Here is a 21412-nt window from a genome sequence, read left to right on the forward strand (position 1 = left end):
TATTCAAACGTCACCGCATGGTGCGAGAGGTGCTCTCGGGCTAAATTGCTGTGGTGGTTCACACTATGGCGGCGTGGGGCCGTGCTTTTGGTGAGTCACCCGGCCCAAGCTGTGCGTGCTCGCCTTTGGCTTTGTGTCTGCTTTGACAAGCCAGGGTTGGTGTCACAGTGTCTGCAGGGGCTGTTGTCCTAGGCTCCAGATTAATCCTAATCCCTTTCCAAACTTTGACTAGGGCTGTACTTAATCCTAGACTAAACTGAGACCCGTTCCCAACGGAGACGGGAGATGCTCGACTGGCTCGACGGTTTAGTCCGAGTCATGGTGTAATCCATGTTCAGGAAACCGCCTCTACGTGTCGATTATATGTTTGGGGCTTAGAGTGGTTGAGTTTGTGTGTGTGTTGACAGGAAATGGTTAGCCCATGTGGTGGAGGCTAGGTCATCTGTGCTGCCTGTTTTTGTTTGTGTGTCCATGCGCATGTGGTTGTGGTCACAGCTCTTTGTGACCGTGGTCTTTGTGTGGACAGGGTGCTCGGAGTCTCCTGGTGGTATCTTGGGGATCAGTGACTCAAGGAAATCAGGACACACTCTAAATTTGTCACTGCAGCATAACCCACATAATGAAAGAATACAAGCTCCCTTGCATACACTCTCCTGTCTTGCCTTTGCTCTGGCTGCTCTCTGTGCGTAGATTTACTTCTCACACACACACACACACACACACACACACAAGCACATACACTCATGTTGACAAGTGTTAACTGGGTAATATGGAAATCAGAAGGCGATGAGCACATGTTTAAATGAGTCAGTGTTTTCAGTGCTCAGCCTTTGCATGGGTGTTTTTCTCTGCAGATTGTGTAGCCTCCATTCAGGAGTATTCAGTTTGGATTATGCTTGTGGTTTACTGAGGCAGTTGAGGGAATACCTCCAGCTAGCATATCTGAGGTGGTGGAGGAAAGGATTTGCTTGCCCTCAGGCTACTGTCAAGGTTGCGGGGTACTTTAAACCCAGCTAAACTCTCTTTACACCCATGTATATCTGAGAAAAGGTTGTTTTTTTTATGCTTTTTAAGATGGTATAAATCCACACTGTACAACCCAGTAATTAGCTTAACACAAATGTGAGTTTCATCAAATTGGGGTGCATACAGGAAATTAGGCAAATCTCTAGGACTGTCTAGAATTAGCTTTTGTTTGTAACCCGTTTTTATAAAATATCTTGCTGATCCTACATTCTCCCCCTTAATTACTACTACATCGCTGCCATATGTGCTTTCTACAATGGGCTCAGAACAAGATTTACATATTTACATACTGTACCGTAATCCAGATTCCTCATAAAATCTTGAGAAAATAAGCATGTGAGATAACAGATTCCAGCATCCCTTTTGACTTGAAGTGGAGCATCAAACGCGTCTCCAAGATGTAGCTATAATAAATATTTTCTTTATATTTACAATGGATCACATGACTACTTTTATGCGAGAGGGGTCGCTCATAACAAACCGGCAGAGAATTATCACCCTTCTCAGATGTATGGAGCATCTTTCAGCTCATTATTTTGGCCAGCAACTCCACTGTTTTCATTCACTCCCGCCACTTTCATCAGCAGCAGCAGACAGCTGTGTTCACTGGAAAAGCTCAGATAAAGCCACCGTACGCCGCCAGCCCAGCACTGGATGCCAGAGAGGCAAAGTTAGCAACTCGCTGGTGAGCATAGTGAAGCATGTAAAAGCTGAAGAGCCAGATATTTACCTCAGGAGTTAGTGGAGACCAAAAAAAAAACAAAAAACAGAGCTACAATAGAAGGAGAGTGAATATTAAGTTAAATTAGTTAATTACATGAATGCTAATATCACTCGATATTTGCTGAATGCAACTGTTTCACCATTCACCGCATCAACTGATAATATGTCAGTGCTGTGTTTACGTCTCGTTCCTACTGTCCCCACAAGTTGCCAAAAAAATCAGTTATTGCGGGCTCTGAGAACTTGGCCCCTGCCTAACATAGCCCTCTTGATAGCACCCCGAAAACTTAAAAATCTTATGTGTTTCTGTGTAACATTAAAAGTACGTGACATCAGCTTTTTCCACCTGAGCCCCGCCCACTTCAAACCAGGGAGAGGAGGAGGAGGAGAAATTTGTCATTTCTAAATGACCAAAAACCATTCTAATTTTGGCAGATAATTGTGTGCTCATGAAGGACCCCATCGCTCGTAGTAAGAGGATGATTGAGAATACGTCTTCAGGACCTTTAAGCCTTAACGTCCTCTGCTTTTTCAAAATTGCAACAAAGACGCACATTAAAAGAAGTCAAATTAACCAACCAGGTCCTACATTCTTATGTAAGAAATATATTGTCTTTGTACTGCTAGTATACTATAGTTGGTAGTGTCTTATTTGCCTCAACACGGTCATAGTTTTCTTCAAGGCAGCATGCAGTGGCCATTTCAAGAATCATTTAACTGAGGCATTTCTGCACTGACTGGTGAAAACGTGCATTCTTGTGGTGCCTTTGTCATAATGTTTACAGTTAAAGACTTTGTGACTTCTATGACTTGATTTTACTTCCCAACTTTTCATAGCCAATGTTGTTATGCTGTTTGCTTTGTTTATCTTGATTCATTAATCCAGTTCATTTGGGTGTTCCTCAGGGAGCAAATTAAGGGCCGCTATTTTTTTTAATTTATTTTTGGTTCAGTGCTAAATTATTCTAGGTATGCATGTTGCAAAGCTCCATCTGCATCTGATTCCCTTTTCAGCGTGTATCCTCGCACATCTCCTTTATCTTCAGAATATTAATGTGCTGCACTGTCAGAAGCCATTGTTGTGATTGGTAAGGGGATCTTACTGCATGGCTGGGTTTCTTCGCTATTATCAGGCATATTGTACCTCTGCAAATCGTGCCAAATCTGATATGATAGGGGGGAGAGTGTATGTCTATGTATGTGAAAGGGAGGGGAAAATGTGAGAGATTGGGACCGAGGGTCACGATGGAGAGGTGGGGTGCAGAGGCATATGGCAGTTGTTAAAGAATAAAAAAAGTGAGAGAGATGGGAACCTTCAGAGGAGCGCTGGAGGGCTCAGAGGGAGAAGTGTGAGGGAACGAGAGAGGGAGTGTAAGGGAAGGGGGGTGGTGGTGGTGGTGGGGTGGGGTGATAAAAAAAGTGGAGAGGACAAGTGAGAAGGAGAGATGTAAATGGTAGGAGGTGAAGAAAAAGGAGTGAGGGAAAAAAGTGAGAGAAGAGAGAGACGGGTGAACGGGGGAATGAGAAAGAGAGGGAACGAGAAAGTGCTGGAGGGCCGATATTTAATGTGATAAATGAGTTGTGACAGTCCGCCTCTAACCCCCGTCCAACCAGCGAGGAGGAGGAGGAACACAGAAATAGAAAGCATTCTGGGTAAAAGGACATATACAGCATTATATATGTATATAGAAAGAAAGAAGGCGCGCACATCCTGTAGAGAAGGACAGGGAGAGGGAAATCAGTGCAGGCAAAAGGACATTCATAGACAGCATTGTAGATGTACAAAGTGAAGGAGGCGAGTGGGGATGCATACATATAGAGAGAAAAGCAGGGAGTGTAGCAAAGCAATTTGGGTAAAGGACGTACAATATTATAAAGAGAGAAAAGAAGGAGAGAGGTAATGGCAGAGGTGCTGGGGGAGGAGGGTGGAGGGGGTGCACAATGCAGCATTGGGTTAATGATCGACTGTACGAGATTCTTGGAAATAAGAAATGGGAGCGGGGAGAAGAATGAGAATTTAAAGCGAGATGCAAATCCTCCACGGTGATTGCCTCTCCTCTATTGTACGGGCGTCATGTCTTCAAGGGACAGCTAATTACAACTTGTCACCATGCAGCGTGGAACAATAGCAGAGGGGTTTCTTCTCTCTTGTTTCTGCCCCTCATATTAGACAGTCGGGCCGGTGGGCCGGCACGGCGCTGGTCTATCTGCCGCGGTAGTGGACTGCAGACTGGAGGGAGAGAGCCTAGTAGACAATGACAGCCACTGTAGTTTTTGGTTTTTGGAAGTGGAAGCCTTGCGAGATGACTCATAGGGAGGAATGAAGAGGGGGAGAAACAGTGAGAGAGAGAGAGAGAGAGAGACGAGAGGGAGGGCCAGAGTGTTTTGAAGAAATAAAAGTCAGGAGCGAGGAGAAAAAGGGGGGCGTGAGAGACCCTATGGCTGACGTTGCCTGTTTGATCTCCCAGCTCCTCTCTCCTGAGTCAGCGCTAACCACCTCTTTTCGACTTCTTTCCCTCTCTTTCTTCTTCCCTAACTCCGTTCTGAATTTCCTCTTCTTTGACACCTCCGCCCCTCCATGCCGCTTTTTACTTGCGCTCGGTTAATGGCCGCAAGCCAATGTGTAATCAAAGATGGCAATCGGGGCATTCCATTTCTTGCTGGGGGAATGCAGTTTTCGACCAGTTAACCATGAAACCACAGATACAATAATAACACTATATCTGTGTTTGGGGTGATTTCACAGTAGCTTGCCTGCAGTGTTTACACAGTGAAAATGTCCCTAACTGATCCCTTTCTTTCTCCCAATCCCTGTTCTCTATCCGTCTCTCTCCAGTGTGGACAGCGAGGTTCTCTCAGGAGCCGGCAGACCAGTCGGTGGTGCGGGGCCAGAGGGTGATCCTGTCCTGTGTTGTCTTCAACTACTCAGGCATTGTTCAGTGGACCAAAGATGGCCTGGCTCTGGGCATCGGAGAGGACCTCCGGGGTGAGACATCATACAGCCTCCTTAGGCCTCCTTCGCTCTGTTCCGCGTTGTGACTAAGACGGGGTTTTCAAAGCTGATTCTGATACTTTCGGATTGGAGCGGCTGATGGGCAAAATTTTCATGCTGTGTGTTTAAAGCTGTGGAAGTTGAAGTTTTGTGAATGTCTTGCCTTCGTTCTGGTACTCTTTATGCCACAATTGCGAGGACGGCTCACCATTTACTCGTCACATTTGCTGAACCACATTCCAGGGTGCAGAGAGTGGGATCGTATGTGTTTAATGTGTAAAGCCAATTTTATGCTTGCAGTGGAATCTGCAACATTTGCAGTGCACAGAGTCCGAGCTGTGCTTTCTTCTGGGACCGAGCTCAAACTGAAACTCCGCGTCTCTAACTGTAAACAAGTCAAATATGCCACCAGCAGAATGCGATCGGTCAGTTCACTCCACACGAGCGCTTGCTTTTCGTCAGATGGACGTAACCATTTACATGCAATATTACCGCTTTCGTTCACAACACAGCCGTACCGGCGTTTTCACTGGAATGTTTCTCGGTCGTCTGGCGGTACGGATTGCCACCGATGATATCGATCCCTGCTCCCATTCACACATGACCCCCCAACGTTCCTGAACATTTCAGGGAGAGACCGCACGTGTGAAAGGGGCTTAAGAATCTACAACTACGCTGTATGTTTAATTACCACTGCGCAGGACACACTTTACCTGAGTCAGTTAGAAAAGTCTTGCAATAGAGAGCACGTGTTAGTTAGCAAGATAGCGAAGACGTTGAAATAGCCAAAAGCGATGAATGCGTCAAACCAAACCAAACTGAACATAGGTTACATCCAGTGTAAAATCAATTCAAACAAACAGGGCTGTGCAGGGGGAACCCCCTTGTTCCCCTGCATTATGGTCTTGCGAGGCTTTGCAGTTGCACTGGCTACTGACCCGTGACAAAAGTATCTTTTTACCAGCAAATCCTTTCGCAAAAGATGCTTGAGCCTGAGCTTACCGTGCTGTTTCTTGTGTTTTTCCCAGATGCTAACAAAGCACCACTCTCTCTCTCTCGCCGCGCTTTGGATGACACACGCTCGTCCAGTACGACACTGGAGCCGCTGCTAGTTTGAGCCAGCAGAGCAGTTTCGGTCAAGAGACGTAAGAGGCAGCTGTCAGGCTAAATACAGCCAGACTACCACAGCAGCCATCCCATCGCACCGTGTTGTGACTTTTTTTTAGGTTGATGTTAACGTTGGACACCTTCCGCGCGTATATCATCCGATGTTTGATGGGAAATGCTAAACCTCCTCGGGCGCGTTTTACTGACACCCTTCCGCTTTTGTTGAGGAGCATCACATCATCACCTCTGTCATATCAGCAGTGGGCGACACTGACTGGCTAATATCTGATTTTTTATTGAATGGCCGATTCATCAGCTAATGTGTAGCCCATCGCTCTACTACGCTCAGTGCCCTTACTGTCTTTCTCTTCGCATTTTTGTCCCTAATGATGGAAGTTCCAGTTTGATTAATTAAGCCTCCCGCTTGTCCTGTCTGTCAACAACAACAATCTGAGACGCAGCTTGCCTGACTTTGACAAAACTTGGGGGAATGATGCATCTCATCGCTGCGTTTGCAGCATTTTCAGAATTTGCACTGATTAGCCCAAAGGGGGCTGCGCAATTACTGGTCAAAACAAGTGGGCATATTTTTAACTGATTGGTCCCGAGGGAGACTGCATCATTTGTGACATGCTGTTGCCTTGTTTTTGTTGATATTGCTGTTGTTTTTCCCCCAGATTTGTGCATTAATATACAAGTTTTTTTTTTAAATGTTTTCCTCCCCTCTCATTTGCTTTGCTCATCTTTCACAATTTCTTTTCTTTTTTCTTCTGCTCCTCTCCTCTCCTCTCCTCTCCTCTCCTCTCCTCCACTGTCTGTCATGCTATTCCTTTGTGACCTCCTCATCTAAGCTCCCTTGTTTCCTTTCTCTCCCTCTTGTTCTCGTCCTTTCTGCCGCCTCTCTTGTGCTGAGCTCTCTCTCCTGTTCTTCATTTACCTCTCCTTACCTTCACCTTGCTTGACACACTCTCACTTCATGCTCTCCTCTTTCTCTCAGCCCTTTTGTCCTCGTCCGTCCCGTCTCCATTCTTTCTGTCTCTCCCTCCCTTTCTTTTAATCATATTGTTACTGTAATGGTTCAGTGCTTGAAGCCAAAGCTTTTAAATAAAAACATGTGAATGAACACTGGCCGCTTCATGCACACGTACACTCAGTGGGTGTGTGTGTGTGTGTGTTTGTGTATGAGGCTCTGTCCCTTGCGCCCCCCCCCCAACCCCCCCGTTCTCTGGGCTTTTCATACGCTTTCTCGCCCTCGACATTTCACATGCAAATGCACGTATATATACAAGGCACACGCACACACATGCATGCAGAAACAAGGACACGCAAGGTTAGGCGAGCAGCAAAGCTCAGTTCGGAGGCTGCACATGGGAACGGCACAGGGAATTTCACATGCGATCTACGTCTGGGCAGCAAACATGAATTCTGCACCACGGACTGGAGTCGGTTTGAGTCCTCTAAAACGTTGCTGTCATAATGCATTCGTCTTTTCCCCCTGCTGGTGAGAGAGAGAGCGTGTATGCCACCTAATGGTGAGAATGTACAGCAGTGACACAGCTGGGCTGCGTGGTGGATGGGGGAAGGGGGAGGATTGTGTGTGTGTGTGTGTGTGTGTGTGTGCATCATGCAACTGTGTGAATGCTTATGTTTGGTCATGCGTTTGTGTTTGTGCATGACATCATGTGGCCATACATCTCTCTGGTGTCATTCAGCTCCGTGAAGAAAAAAGTCAGATTTTTTTGTGCTTCATGTATGAGACGGATCTGATGTCTTCTTATCAGCTTGATCTGCAACAGGCTGCGTTGTGTCCCTCCCCCCCCCCCCCCTTCAAATTCTGACACATGTGACAAATTAGCAGTTTGCATCTGAAAGTTCAAATGTTAAAGATATAGTGACACAGTGCACCTTCAGGACAACAAGAGCATTTGGAATCAGTAAAACATCCTGATCAGCGTTTTAGGAAATGTTTTCATTTGCTAAAAATGTGAAGAAATGTTTTCCACACAAGCAGAAGAAAGCAGAAGCTTTAAAAATTCACATTTTTGACATCCGTGTCACTTTATATTGTTGTCAAATAGCACATGAGTTGTAACTTTAAAAAGATAGACGAAGCCACCCAAATCAGATAAAAATTTCATCATGAAGGCCTGAGGTGGAAATCTCGCTTATGCGCGTGCCCTCTAAAAGTTATGATTATTTAACTCAAACTTGATCTACTTTGTCTGTCTGTGTGATGCAGCCTGGCCCAGGTACCGCGTGCTGCGTGTGCAGGAGCTGGGCCAGTACAACCTGGAGATCCTGTCAGCTGATCTGTCTGATGACTCCCTGTACGAGTGCCAGGCCCCCGACGCTGCCCTGAGGTCCAGGAGGGCCAAGCTCACCGTCCTCAGTACGTTTGTGTACATGTGCACATATCAGAAAGCATGTGAGGCGCCGCGTGTTTCTAACACTCTCCTCTCCCCGCTCCAGTCCCCCCAGACGACCCGGTGATCGATGGGGGTCCGGAAGTGCTGCTGAATGCGGGGGAGTCCTACAACCTGAGCTGTGTGTCTCGAGGGGCTAAACCGCCTTCTATGATCGAGTGGCTTAAAGATGGTCTGCCTGTGGAGGGGGCTGCCAGTACCACTGTAAGTCTAAAATAGACACCACATTCACAAAGTCACACCAGACACACACATTCGTGAGTGTTTCATCAATGCCTCTCTGCCCCCTCATCAGGAGGTGCTTCCAGACAGAAAGAGGGTGACCACACGTAGCTACCTGCCCATCCAGCCCGTCGACACCGACACTGGGAGGAACTACAGCTGTGTGGCCACCAACCTGGCTGTTCCCACCGGCAAAAGCACAACAGTCACCCTCAACGTACACCGTAAGCAGTTAAAGAATAGAGACGGATTTTCATTGTTTTTTTGTCACAATATATAATTACACTACCCCGGCAACTACTACATAAACAAGTGTTTTTTACATTGCAGATGAATTGAAAGCTACGTGGCGTCATATTTTGAAACATGAAACATCTGCCAGCAGCTAAATGTTTCAAAGCTATTACTAAGTAATGCACGGAAGCCATTTTGCATCCGACTGTTCTCCAGATTGCAGCACATATTAGTAAGGCTGCTGTTATGTGAGTCTCCCTCTGTCTTCCAGATCCACCGACAGTGACCTTGTCCATTGAGCCTCGCTCAGTCCTGGAGGGGGACAGAGTCACCTTCACCTGCCAGGCTCATGCCAACCCTCCTATTATGGGCTACAGGTCTGCGTCCATGCACAAGCACGCTCTCATTTTCACTGGGCCCCTCAAAGTAGCAGCTACGTGGCCAAATTGTGTGACAGAAATGTAGTATTTCTTTTTGGTGTTGTATGTGCGTTTCTTTATTTTGCGTTGGGTGTGTATTCTTAAATCCACCTGAAGTGGCCATAAAAAAAAATTTTAGAGCATATCAGAAAAGGTGTGTACATGTGTTTGAACAAAGTGCATTTTTAACCCCAGGTGGGCTAAGGGGGGCGTGGTGCTGCAGGGTGCCAGGGAGAGCGTGTTCACCACCAAGGCCGACCACTCCTTCTTCACCGAGCCCGTCTCCTGTCTGGTTTTCAACGCCGTGGGAAAGACCAACGTCAGCATCCTGGTGGACGTCCACTGTGAGTCACCCAACACTCATCTTACCTTGTTCAGATTCGCTTGTGGCCCGCTTCACTCACATCCCACTGTTGTGTTTCTTCTCCCTCTGAGCAGCTACTCCCCTTTAGTCCTGCTGCATTATTACTCAAGCACAACAAAGAACATCTCTCTCTCTTGTTTTGTTTTGTTTTTTGTTTTATCTGTGTGTGTGTGTGTGTGTGTGTGTGTGTGTCTCCAGTCGGCCCGATCCTGTTGGTGGAGCCGCAGCCAAAAACTGTAGATGTTGACTCTGATGTCACCCTCAACTGCAAATGGGCTGGAAACCCTCCGCTCACACTCACCTGGTTCAAAAAGGGTTCAAACATGGTAAGAAGCTAACAGCCCACGCTTTGCACACTTCTCCTCTGTTCTTGTATTCACACTCTTTTTACAGTTCGCACTTTCTTCTCCTGTGTTTACAAAAGCAGCCTGTCATTCAAGGGCATTATCTTGTCTGGAGATGTCTTTCCTCTCTTCTTCCCTGTCGTGACCTCTTTCTCTCAACGTCACCTTTGCTTTTGTCTTGCATTCTATTCCTTTCAGGTCAGATTGCATTTAATAAACCCAATGACTGTAATGTAGCAGTCACATAGTCCTCCTAAACGTGAATATTGCGGCAGAAACAGAGGACAAAACAATGCCTGGCACAGTTATACAATATAGTTGGGCATTTTGGGAAAGACGCCCTGTTTGGCCGAGAATTACGTGAGAGGATTGATACTTCTCTGATGGCCTGTCCAGTAAATAGGAAGCTACAGCCAGGAGCCGGTTAGCTTAGCTTAGCACAAAGACTGGAAACGGTGTCCAGGTTTCACTGGGTTTTATGTGTATTAGCTTTAGCTGGTAGGTGGATTTTGTGGCCACTGGTCAGAGCGAGGACCAGGACTAAAGACAGTTACAGCACAGCAAATGAAATCTGCCTTAGCAAACTATGGACTATGGCCTGCGTCTATATAATCAGTCTTGCTCAGGTATTTCTCTCTCCCTGGGTGGTTACATATTTAGCCATAATTTTCACACAGCTAATTTCCCAATGATGTGGTTGCTAGGCAACTGCAAAACCTTTGTGATGGGGTTAAAAGCGGATGTGCAAGTTTGCATTGTTGTAGCCAGTTGTAGAACACATATACTCAAATAAGGCCAGACATGCAAATATGCAACATGATCTATTAAGATAATAATGCATACAGGTGGAGGCACAATAGCACATCAGCCTCTCTTCTACTCATGTACATGTGGGCTTTTATTTTGTTTATGCCCTCCTCCTGTTTAGCAGATTTGCCCTGTTTATATTTGTGTCCTCTCCCCCCCCGCCCCACCCCACTCCTCCACAGGTTCTGAGTAACAGCAACCAGCTGTATCTGAAGTCGGTGAGCCAAGCGGATGCCGGCCAGTATGTATGCAAGGCCATCGTCCCACGGATTGGAGTAGGAGAGACTGAGGTCACGCTCACTGTCAACGGTCAGAAAACATCCCCACAATTTAATGTATCACTGCTTGGAGATGAAAGTGTTGTGCTTTCTAAAAGGCCAGCCTGTCAGTAATTGGAGAAAAAGAAAAGTTGTATGTCCAAAGTGGTGGACATTTATTTTTAAGATTATTCCTCTTGAACAGGCCTGGTAAGGTCAATGTCTTTAAAAAAAAAGAGGGAAAAAAAACAGGCTTGTATTTGATTTTGGCACTTTTGGTGGTATTTCAAGCGTAATTTCTTTTATTTCTCTCTTTCACACACTCACATATCTTGTCATTTGTGGCTAATTCAGGTCCTCCCATCATCTCCAGTGACCCAGTCCAGTACGCAGTGAGAGGGGAGAGAGGAGAGGTGAAATGCTACATAGCTAGTACACCTCCTCCAGATAAGATTGTAAGTGAAAAGAAAAACGTGGAAAAAAATAACATGTGCTATGAAACAAACCAAACCCACAATGAAAATGTCCACATTTTAGCCCAGAATGAATTATTTAGACAAGAACATGCCAAACAAGGAAAAGCTTCGGTCACAAAGAGCACAAGGTTGTACAGCCAATAACTGGTCTGACAGTGATTTGTATTTTTACTGTTACTGTACCTTCCTGTTCCTAAATGGCTTCACTCCTGCACGGTAAAGGCTTTTAGGCACTGTCCCCTTTTTTTCCTTTTGAGTGGTGGTGACTCACCCTTCAACTCTCCCAGAATTTCCCTCCATCCCATCGCATAAACAAACCAACACTAACACTAAGCCTGTCTGCTTTTAGCCCCCCTGCGTCAGAAATCAGCCCCGGACGCTTTCCGCCGAGACGCAGGCAGTAGTAGTAGCTCCTCTGCTCCCCCGGCCTCTGTGACTGATCCGTCCTGACTCGCAGTGCGCCCTCCTAATGCAAGTGGCGGAGGTTGGGACAGAAAAAGATTTATAAAATATAAAGGACCGGAGAGGAACAGTTGTCCCAGTAAACGCCACAGCCAGGAGATTATCCTTCTCTGGAATAAGTGGGCAGATTATGGGAACATGTGGGCTTATGCATAATTAACTTGCCTTAGTACAGTACTTCAATGCTGAATAATACAGTTGCTTTTAGTGGCTTTGAAGTTGGAGAATGTGCAAGATTCTCGCCGGCTCAGTCACCCCCATCCACCTCCACTCCTGTCTGCAGAGACATACAAACTGTTGCGTGCGTTGTGCGTGTTTACATGGGAATATGTGCTTGATGCAAATGTATGTGGTCTATTTCTGTCATGCCCTTCTACGGTAAAACACATATATATGGCCTATAATGGCGTTTCACTAAATACCATATCAACCAGATTAAATATATGAAGCCTGTAATCAAATAGTTTATTGATTTAAATGTTCGATTGTGTTTTTTTTTTTTTATCCTTTATTTGAAATATTACAGAAAATAACAGAAACACAAATATGGATCAATGCGCGAATAAGCGGAACAGCACACACAGGAAACGTAATACACAAGTTTGTGCAACTGGATGAGGGTTTTCCCATTAAATCCGATAGGGAACCCCAAACTTTATAGCATGAATGAGATTTTCTTAAAATTATACATATTCTTGACAAGATAACAACCCATTAAACCACACTAATATATAATATATATATATATATATATATATATATATATATATACATATCAAAAGGAGTGCAATAGACTGCTATTGTGGCTGTCCTTAAAGGAATAGTTCAACATTCTGGGTAACCAGCTTATTCGCTTTCTTAGAGTTCGATGAAAAGATCAATACCACTCTCAAGTCTCGACGGTAAATATGAAATTGCCGCCAGCAGCCGGTTAGCTTAGCTTAGCACAAGGACAGGAAGAGGGGGGGGGCAGCTCTTTAGAGGTTGACCTGTAAAAATGACATGCAAGCTTTTTCGCCCTCGGCTAAGATAACCGGCTGTAACTTCATATATTTGGCACACAGACATGAGAGTAGAATTCATCTTCCTATCTAACTATTTAAAAACCGTTAAACCTTTTTTGTTTTTAAAAGATGTTTTTTGGTAAAAGCTTTAAGTTTGGAAGTATCCTCTAAAAGAACAAAGGGGGTACCATCTGTATGTTCGCTTCAGTTATTGTCGTCAAGGTTTCAACGACATTACAGACTGAAGGAAATGAAATGGCTCCAAAACATATGCATCGGATTTTCCACTTCGGCTTTACATCTGGGACAGCTTTGACAATTCTTGGACTTCAATGAGTGAAACATTTATTAATCTTTATAAATGGATATGGCCTACTGTACAACACCTGAGTCAGCCTGCTTTATGACCACCTAATAGACTCATCCATCAGGGTTTGAATATCAACATATAATGGCGTGTGATGCATAAATATAGATTAGGTCCTGAAAACATGCTCACAAGTATCTAGACGCAGAAAAAACACCAATACATATGACATATTCTGAATGAATGGAATTTTATCACACAACTTACCCAAACACATGAAATCCCTTCCAAATAGCGCTTAACTAATTGGCCTTGTGTGTGTGTGTGTGTGTGTGTGTGTGTGTGTATGTACGCTTGCAGGTGTGGGCGTGGAAGGAGAACGTGTGGGAGAAGGAGAAGGGGACGCTGCTGGAGAGGTACACGGTGGAGCAGAGCAAGCCATCCGCCGAGGGCGGCGGCGTCCTCTCCACCCTCACCATCAACAACGTGATGGAGTCTGACTTCCTGTCCACCTACAACTGCACGGCCTGGAACTCGTTTGGCCCGGGAACCATGATCATCACACTGGAGGAGACCGGTGCGTTTTTTTTTACATTCATTATTTTGCAATTTCATGAGATGGGAACAATACAGCGTGCAGTGGTTTCATCAGCAAAATAGCAAAGGAGAAAACAATTTATTTTAGTTTGTAAAATGCTGGAGTTTACACTGACAAAGTATTATAGCAAGACATACACAGCTTAAAATTAGTTATTAACTTAACTTTAACTTAATAATAACTATCTGTGTATGTATAAAGTGTATCTGCTATGGAAGGGCGTAGTTTCTGGGTTGCTAACCTACTTAAGATCATTTTTAGTTTCTGTGCGATATTTGCATCTGTGCTCTGTGATTTACGGCCAATGATATTTAATTCCAGTGTCTTTTTAGGAGAATATTAACTGTAGCAAAGTATTACCCGAAAAAACCAGGTTAGAAGAACCTTTTTTTGTAAGCCCTGAGTAGTGTCTGCAGGAAGTCAGGCGAAATTCAGGGCACGCAAGGCCGCAAAGCACTTGCCGCATCACTCATCACAGAAACTAATATTCACTGAGACTTAAGTGAGACCTCAACCTGAAACAATGAAGGTGAGGGTGACAAAAATAGGATTGTGCAAAGGGAGGGGGACTCCATCAGGCAAAACTTGTTCCTGATGAAGGTCTGTGAAGCGAAACGTCGCAAATAAAGAGAGTCTGATTTTGTGGTTCATCGTGATATTGACTTCACAATATAAAGTGTGTGATATAAAGAAGTCAGGAAAATTAAGATGCAGAAGTGAGAGAGTGCAAGGAGAGAGTGATTAGATTAAAAAAATATGGTGACATCCAATGTATTATTTATATGGATTAGTATATGCATGATGCTTTGTACTTGGGGACACAGAAAAGACGAGAAACAACTGATCTAATGTAGTCTACATTTTACATCTCAAATGGAGAATCTGGGAATCTATATACAGCCAACAGAATTCCATTTGGACAAATAGAACAAATACACATCGTCTCAGTAACTGGTGGGGATGGGGGCAACTCTGATGTAATTTATGTGATTCTGCTGCTGTAGACAGACATTTGCATCCCCAACTCAATCCATTCTCTCTCTGTCTCTTTCTCTCTCACCCCCTCATTTCAGAGGAAGTCCCGGTGGGGATAATAGCTGGTGGGACGGTGGGCTCTACCATCCTCTTATTCATCTTTCTGCTGGTCCTCGTCCTTATCTTCTACCGGCAGCGCAAAGGCAGTGAGTCGTTCTCTCCATGTGCCCAACACGAACAGTATAAAGACCCAGTCTTGCATGTACAGTGACAGTATGATTTTCGTTTTTTTGGAGAATTATGGTTTGAAAGCTCATCGCTAGGCCGAATAACTTTCAGCTGCGACTTCCTCTCCGCTGTACGGATGGATGCTGGTCCCTGAACTCGCTCCTCCGGCCCGTGAAAATGCACGCCAGCCAAGCTGCGTGTGTCCAGCCGCATTCAACCTCGCCGTGTGTTTTGCTTCCAGGTCGGCGCGGGGTCACGCTGGGTAAGCCCGACATCAAGGTGGAGACGATAAACAAGGAGACCCACAGCTTAGAGGAGGACTCCGGCAGCGTGTCCACGGCTTCGCGCATGGTCAAGGCCATGTACTCGGTGAGCAGCAGCGGGATATGTGTGCTTGGGCCGGACACTGTTTACACAGCCTGTGGTTGTAGAAAAAAAAAACAACCTCAGATTAACTCAGTAACCTCTCCCTACGGCACACTGTACCTTTAGACTAAAAACAAACTCTATGCTTTCCCCTGTAATCGCTCCTTTTAACGCTTTTAATCCCATTTTCTCTTTTCCTGTCATACTCTGTTGCCTCCTTCCCTCTTCTGTTTTGTTACGGCACCTTCTCTCCTCCTTTTTGTTTTTTTGTTTTGTTTTGTTGTTTGACGGTTTAGTTTCTCCCCTCTGTGTCCTTCTCTCCCTCCAATCAGCCCTTTAAAGATGACATAGAGCTCAAGTCTGACCTCCGCAGCGACACCCTGGACACCCGCCAGGAGTATGACCTAAAGGTGAGCTCACACAGACGCCAGAAACACTCATTTATATCAAGCCGGGAAGCAGATTGTCTTCGACATCTAAACAAACTGACCTCTTTTGCTACTGAAAGTACTGAGAGTGGTCCAATCACAGGTACAGAAATAGGCAGAAAAACACATGATAGATTCAATATAAAGTCAAAATCAACAAAACAGTGATAACAGAATGACGCCAAAGTCAGAGTGAGGTCTTGTGGAGTTCATTTTGGAGCAAGGTTCCATTCTAATTATACCTCAAAGGGCTGCAAATATCTTAATCATTACTGACATGGTGATGACTTTCATCCAATGATGTACAGCGTTTCCTTTTTGATGGAAGTGATGTCACCCAGGATGACGCTTAAGAGTATCTACCAGGCAGAAATAATAATAAGAGGAGCTACATAATGATATTTTACTATAAATGAAGCATCATTTATTAATATGTAATCCTAACTGACCATCGATTGATGGAAAAATGTCTTTCACTGCTGTTCTAGTAATCCAGGTGCATTGACATGTAGCGATTCTTCCTTTAAGAGAGCAGGTGTTGCCCCAAGTGTTCACCACCGCTGCCAAAGGTTGAATTTGATGTTTTGTAACTGTAATACTTCAGTCTGATATGCTCTAAAAGTTGAAATTCCATAAAAAAAAAAATCTAAAAAGTCAATAAAAATGTCATTTTGAACCTCTAGAGGGTGCACATGTGCATCTGAAGTAGCCAGAGGAAGACAAAGAAAAGGGATTTGAATAGACGGCTCCGGACTGGCTCCTGACAGTTCAATGCAGGTTTAGTGCAATTGTAGAACGACGCAACAGAATCAAATGAGCAGCTAAGTCACAGTCCACCTAAACTGGCGCTTGCTCAATAAACACATGCAATACCTCATTAAACCTTCATTTGACATTTGTCGTGGCCGGGTCTTTTACGCACTAACTAATATCCACTACACAGTGTGTAAGAGGGGCTGCTGTTTTCTCTAACTGTTGTTAGCCAGGGAATGTGACTTATTACTCATGACTTACAAATGCGACTACAGTCCAGCTAAAACAACTCCACCTCCGCATCGCTACGAAATCCCCTCTCAGTACAGCTGTGTCGAGCCTCGAGAATGTTTGGACCTCTCTCTGTCCTCTACTTTTCTTCGTCCTACAGTATGTTAGGTTTGTGTTGATGCTTCTCTGGCATCAGCAGCTTTTTTTTTCAACATGTTGTTGGCTGTAAGTTAAAAAACTGACTTGTCATTTGGACTGATCAACAAAAGCGATTGAGTTCACTTCCTCTTCAGCAGAGGTGTGCTCTACTGCATGCTCCGGTTTGTAAGAGACCTTTAAACCTGTTAGTATTGCACTCAGTGTCGGTGAGAGTACTACAGTAGCATATTTAAGGCATAAATATTTTTGCAGGGCAGTCGGCCTTTCTTCTAATTGCTGGCTCTCCTTTGGTCTCCTCTGCCCTTCACTCTCAGGCCAGCTGGGAGGCAACTAGCTTGTCGGCTGAGTTGGCTCTCCCCCCTTGAAGGTGTAATATATAATATAAAACAACTTAAATGTGGAAAGACATTTTTAAAAGATAAAGGACGTTTCGACATACTCTGCCCATTCAGCTGGCATGAATCATTTATGCATTTTGACAGCGTGGGGCTGGGCTTAGGTGATGAATGTATTTTCACGCGGAAGTCTGCCAAAAATGTTCTGGTGAAACTCCCCCCCATGAATATTTTGTGAGGGCAAACACACCGCCCCTCTAGCTGGCGTGCTGCCTTGGATCACTTTGAAGAAACACAGACATGAATCCACCCCAGGAGGTGGTTAGATCACCCCGACAACAGCCTCAGCCAGACTGTTTCTTTTTTTTTTTTTTTTTTCCCTTCCCGCCGCCTGAAGCACCAAAGCAGTGAAACAGAGTCGGCTGGGGGAGGAGTCGGATGCGTGAGAGACAATGAGACGGCAGAATCATGTCAGAAATAATAGTAGAGCAACATTAGAGCATTTGGCGGGGGGGGGGTAGCGAACGGGGAGAGCATCCCTCCTTCGCCCAGGCAATCTGGGATCGGCGCTGCATGTTGGCAGGGATCCACCCTGCTGGAGAAGCCTGGAGTCAAACATGGATGCTTCAACTCATGAAAGCTTTGAGCTGAAAAATCAGAATCAAGTACACTCAAGTTATACTAAAAAGTCTGTCCGCATACCAAACAACGATTGTGAGTGTTGTTGAATCCCATTTACAAAGGCAATGGAGGAGTACTCAGTACTCAGTACTATATACTATTAGTATATAGTATAAATATAGTATAAAATGAGGACAATGCTCACGTCATGCTTCTGAAAATTATATTCAAATTTCATCATTGTGCTCCAGGATGAATTATTTAAAGTTCACGAGAGGTACTAGAGGTCAAGATTGCACCCCCTCAACATTTACCTTCTGTTAATGTTACAGTACACACACGATCTTTTGACAGTTGACATCATTTTAGAGGGGTGCTCCAGGACGCCAGTCTTGGCGGATCACTCCATTGCTCAGCTCATGCGGTTAGGGTCATTGGAATTTTTGAGGACTTGTTTTCTCCATAACTTGATTTGCATACATTTCTCCAAGGGGACTAAGACTGCTGAGTCACAAAAAAAAAGAGAGCAAACTGCTCTCACAGCACAATCTTAATGAGTCCGGACCTGGATGCTGACCAGCTGGAGACACGCAGTTCACCCTGACCTCTGACCTTCTACGAGAAAGAGTATTTCTCTTTCAGGAAGGAACATAACATTATTATTATCGAGCTCTTTTGACTTCAAGGATCTAACACTGGCACATTGATACATTTTTGACAGTGACCCCCATTATATCTTTTCTTAATGCCCACTCATTGTTTGTGTCTTGGCCTCTCTCTTCAGGACCCCACCAATGGCTACTACAACGTGCGAGCCTCCACCCACGATGAAGGTCGCCCTGCCTCCCGCTCCACCATGCACTACTCTGACTACCGCTCCCCTGCAGGAACACCAGGGGGTGCTGCATCTATTAGCAGCAGCGCCGGCGGCTCAGGAGCCACGGCCAGTGGAGGAGCGCCCGGTCCCCCTGGCCCCCTCACCTCCCCGGGCCGCCCCCAGGCCTGCTACGACCCCCGGCCCCCCTCCAGACTGTCCCACATCAGCTATGCCCAGTTCAACACCTTCACCCGTGGCGGCCAGAGCCAGCAGCCCCCGGCTAACCCTGCCCCCGTGGCCAGCGACTTCCCGGGGGACTGCAGCCTCTTGGACTCCACTTCCCAGCTGGCCTACGACAACTACGGATACCCCTCGCATTACCAGACCTACCGCATGGGCTTCGCCCCGTCCAGCCTGGCCACGCTGGAGGCCGGCCCATCTTATGAAATGTACGGAGTGGGGTCTGGAGTGGGTTCTGCGGTGGGATCCGGGGTGGGGGGCCCTGGGGTTGGTGTGGGTCCCGTGGGTCCCGTGGGTCCCGTGGGTCCCGTGGGTCCCGGGGGTCCTGCTCCCTCGGGATCAGAGACTGGACTAGGGAAGTATGGCAGCTCCACTCGCTTCTCCTACACCTCGCAACACTCTGACTACTCCCACAGCCGACACACACAGAGAATGCAGACTCACGTGTGAGAGACCCACAGACACCTCACAGTCTTAGCAGAGCATGAGGAAGCATATAAATAGTGTCACACCTAAAAACACACACAATCATAGATTTACACGCACACATATTCACACACGAACATGCCCTACTGAACACACTAAAAACATCACACACACACACACACACACACACGCACACATTCACACATACACACACATTCACACATGCACAGAGTCAGAAGACCATGCCCATGAGACAGGGAGGGTATGAGAAACAGAGCGAGAGAAAAAAGAGACGAGCGGAAAAGGAGGAGTTGTAGTGAGACAGGGAAGGGAAATTCCACACAATTTTGAATTCCCTCACTCCCAATGTGTTTGTATATTCGAGCTCTGAAAGAGCGGACGGCGCAAGTCACAATCAAGACTGGGAAAGAGAGCGAGAACCAGAGAGAGGACGAGAGATCGCAGATCTTTGGAGCCCCATAGCTTTTGCTGTGAACTGACTTTGTAAATGATGGGAGAGAAGACGTCTTAAGGCAAAACTGACTGAATATGGTACACATGGCTGATCGGGAGAAACCTCAACCAGTGGAAGTCATTTCTGGCCACCATTTTTATTTTTTTTTTGCTGGTTGTCTCATTCAATGATCATAGAGCACATATATATAGTGTCCCAGAATGCCCTTCTGTACAGTGGTACATGCCATCATGCCAGGCGCGGGGGGTGGGGGGGTGGGGGGTGGGGGTGGGGGGGGTGTTAGGAGGGTTGTCATCATTTTGCACTGCATCTACAGTATTCATGCTTAGACCTCGCTTATCTATATCTGTGTATTGTTTTCTTTTTATTTGCACACCAGACTAGAGCTTTGTATTCTATTTTTTAACATTACAGAATTATTTTTGTCAATGTAAAACATGTAATGTGTATGTATGGACCAAAAGTTTTGAACAGGAGTGCACATAACTCGAGCGTTTGCCTGGGTGAATTCCACTGAGACAGGAGTGAAGAGTGTGTGCCAACAGCAGAGCCTGACTTCAGGATGTATTCCACATCAGAAGGGTATATCAGTGTATAAAAGAAACCTAGTGCCAAGTGTTCATGTTGTTCTTCACCTTAGACCATGTATATGCAGTAGAAGCTCCTTCTATTGGTGACTGTTGCTTTACAAACCAGGCTTGGGGCCTTGAGTCATTCCTAGACATTTTCGTAGGCTGGAGCCCTTTTTCTCTGAGCTCTTAACTACAATCCTGGTGCAGACAGAGAGAAAAACACAGATGTTGGGTTTAGAACTGAGTGGCCTTATAGGGGAACATGTCGTCCATTTCCATTTTTCAATCATTCCTCATCGTCTGTCTGCCAAAACGGCCAGAGGAGAATGTGTATGGAGAGGTTCATTGAAGGCTTGTTCACAATATTGACATGTGGTAGTGTATGACTGTGTGTGGGTGTGCGAGTGTGAGAGAGAGAGAGTCCTAGAGGGAGTGTGTGGGCGTTGGCGCGCACATCGATTTGTACAGTGTGTTTGTATAGATGTGTGAATGACTGCGCGTGTATGGGAAGCATACTGTAAACACGCAGCGCACGACTCGAGTGTGCGCTCGCGACTATTGTACGCATGTCGGTGTGTATACAGTATGTATGTGTGTGTGCGTGTCTGTGTCTTAAGTGTGCGGGTGTGAGTTTCAGTATATGTCCATATCATTTCTCTCACAATCCTGTTACAGTACTTTTATACCTCTGGTAGGACTGTATCCTGTATTACTGTGTCTTTGAATTTAGAAAAATCCAATGTTTATCTTATTGTACTGTTCTTCGTAGCAGAGAAAACTGTTCAAAAGATGTACAACGAACATTATCAAACTCTCATTTTTTAATTTCATTATCTTCAATATTTTTAAAAAATGGTATGTAATTATTTTTCCACAGTATTACATAAATAAAAGCACTGTTTTTTATAAAAAGCAGAGTTTGTCGTCTTTGGGCAGATGGGTTAAAATGGACAAATTTGTTATTTTATGTACACCTGTTGGCGTTGGCACACAAATTTAGTGTGTACTTGTAACAGTGTAG

The 21412-nt window shown here is 45.3% G+C and overlaps 1 protein-coding gene across 1 annotated transcript; it reads left to right on the plus strand.

Annotated features, from left to right (window-relative positions):
* The first annotated feature begins 619 nt into the window (after positions 1–619).
* On the plus strand, positions 620–19368 carry kirrel1a (kirre like nephrin family adhesion molecule 1a). Its single transcript, XM_070930247.1, has 15 exons — positions 620–683; positions 4565–4735; positions 8088–8237; positions 8318–8475; positions 8567–8717; positions 8999–9104; positions 9342–9490; positions 9709–9836; positions 10844–10970; positions 11273–11373; positions 13528–13744; positions 14839–14946; positions 15210–15337; positions 15631–15744; positions 18646–19368. Exons 1-15 carry the CDS (start codon positions 620–622, stop codon positions 19366–19368), a joined length of 2595 nt encoding a protein of 864 aa, XP_070786348.1.
* Positions 19369–21412: the final 2044 nt, after the last annotated feature.

The sequence above is a fragment of the Enoplosus armatus genome, chromosome 23 (assembly GCF_043641665.1).
Source record: "Enoplosus armatus isolate fEnoArm2 chromosome 23, fEnoArm2.hap1, whole genome shotgun sequence".
Taxonomy (NCBI): domain Eukaryota; kingdom Metazoa; phylum Chordata; class Actinopteri; order Centrarchiformes; family Enoplosidae; genus Enoplosus; species Enoplosus armatus.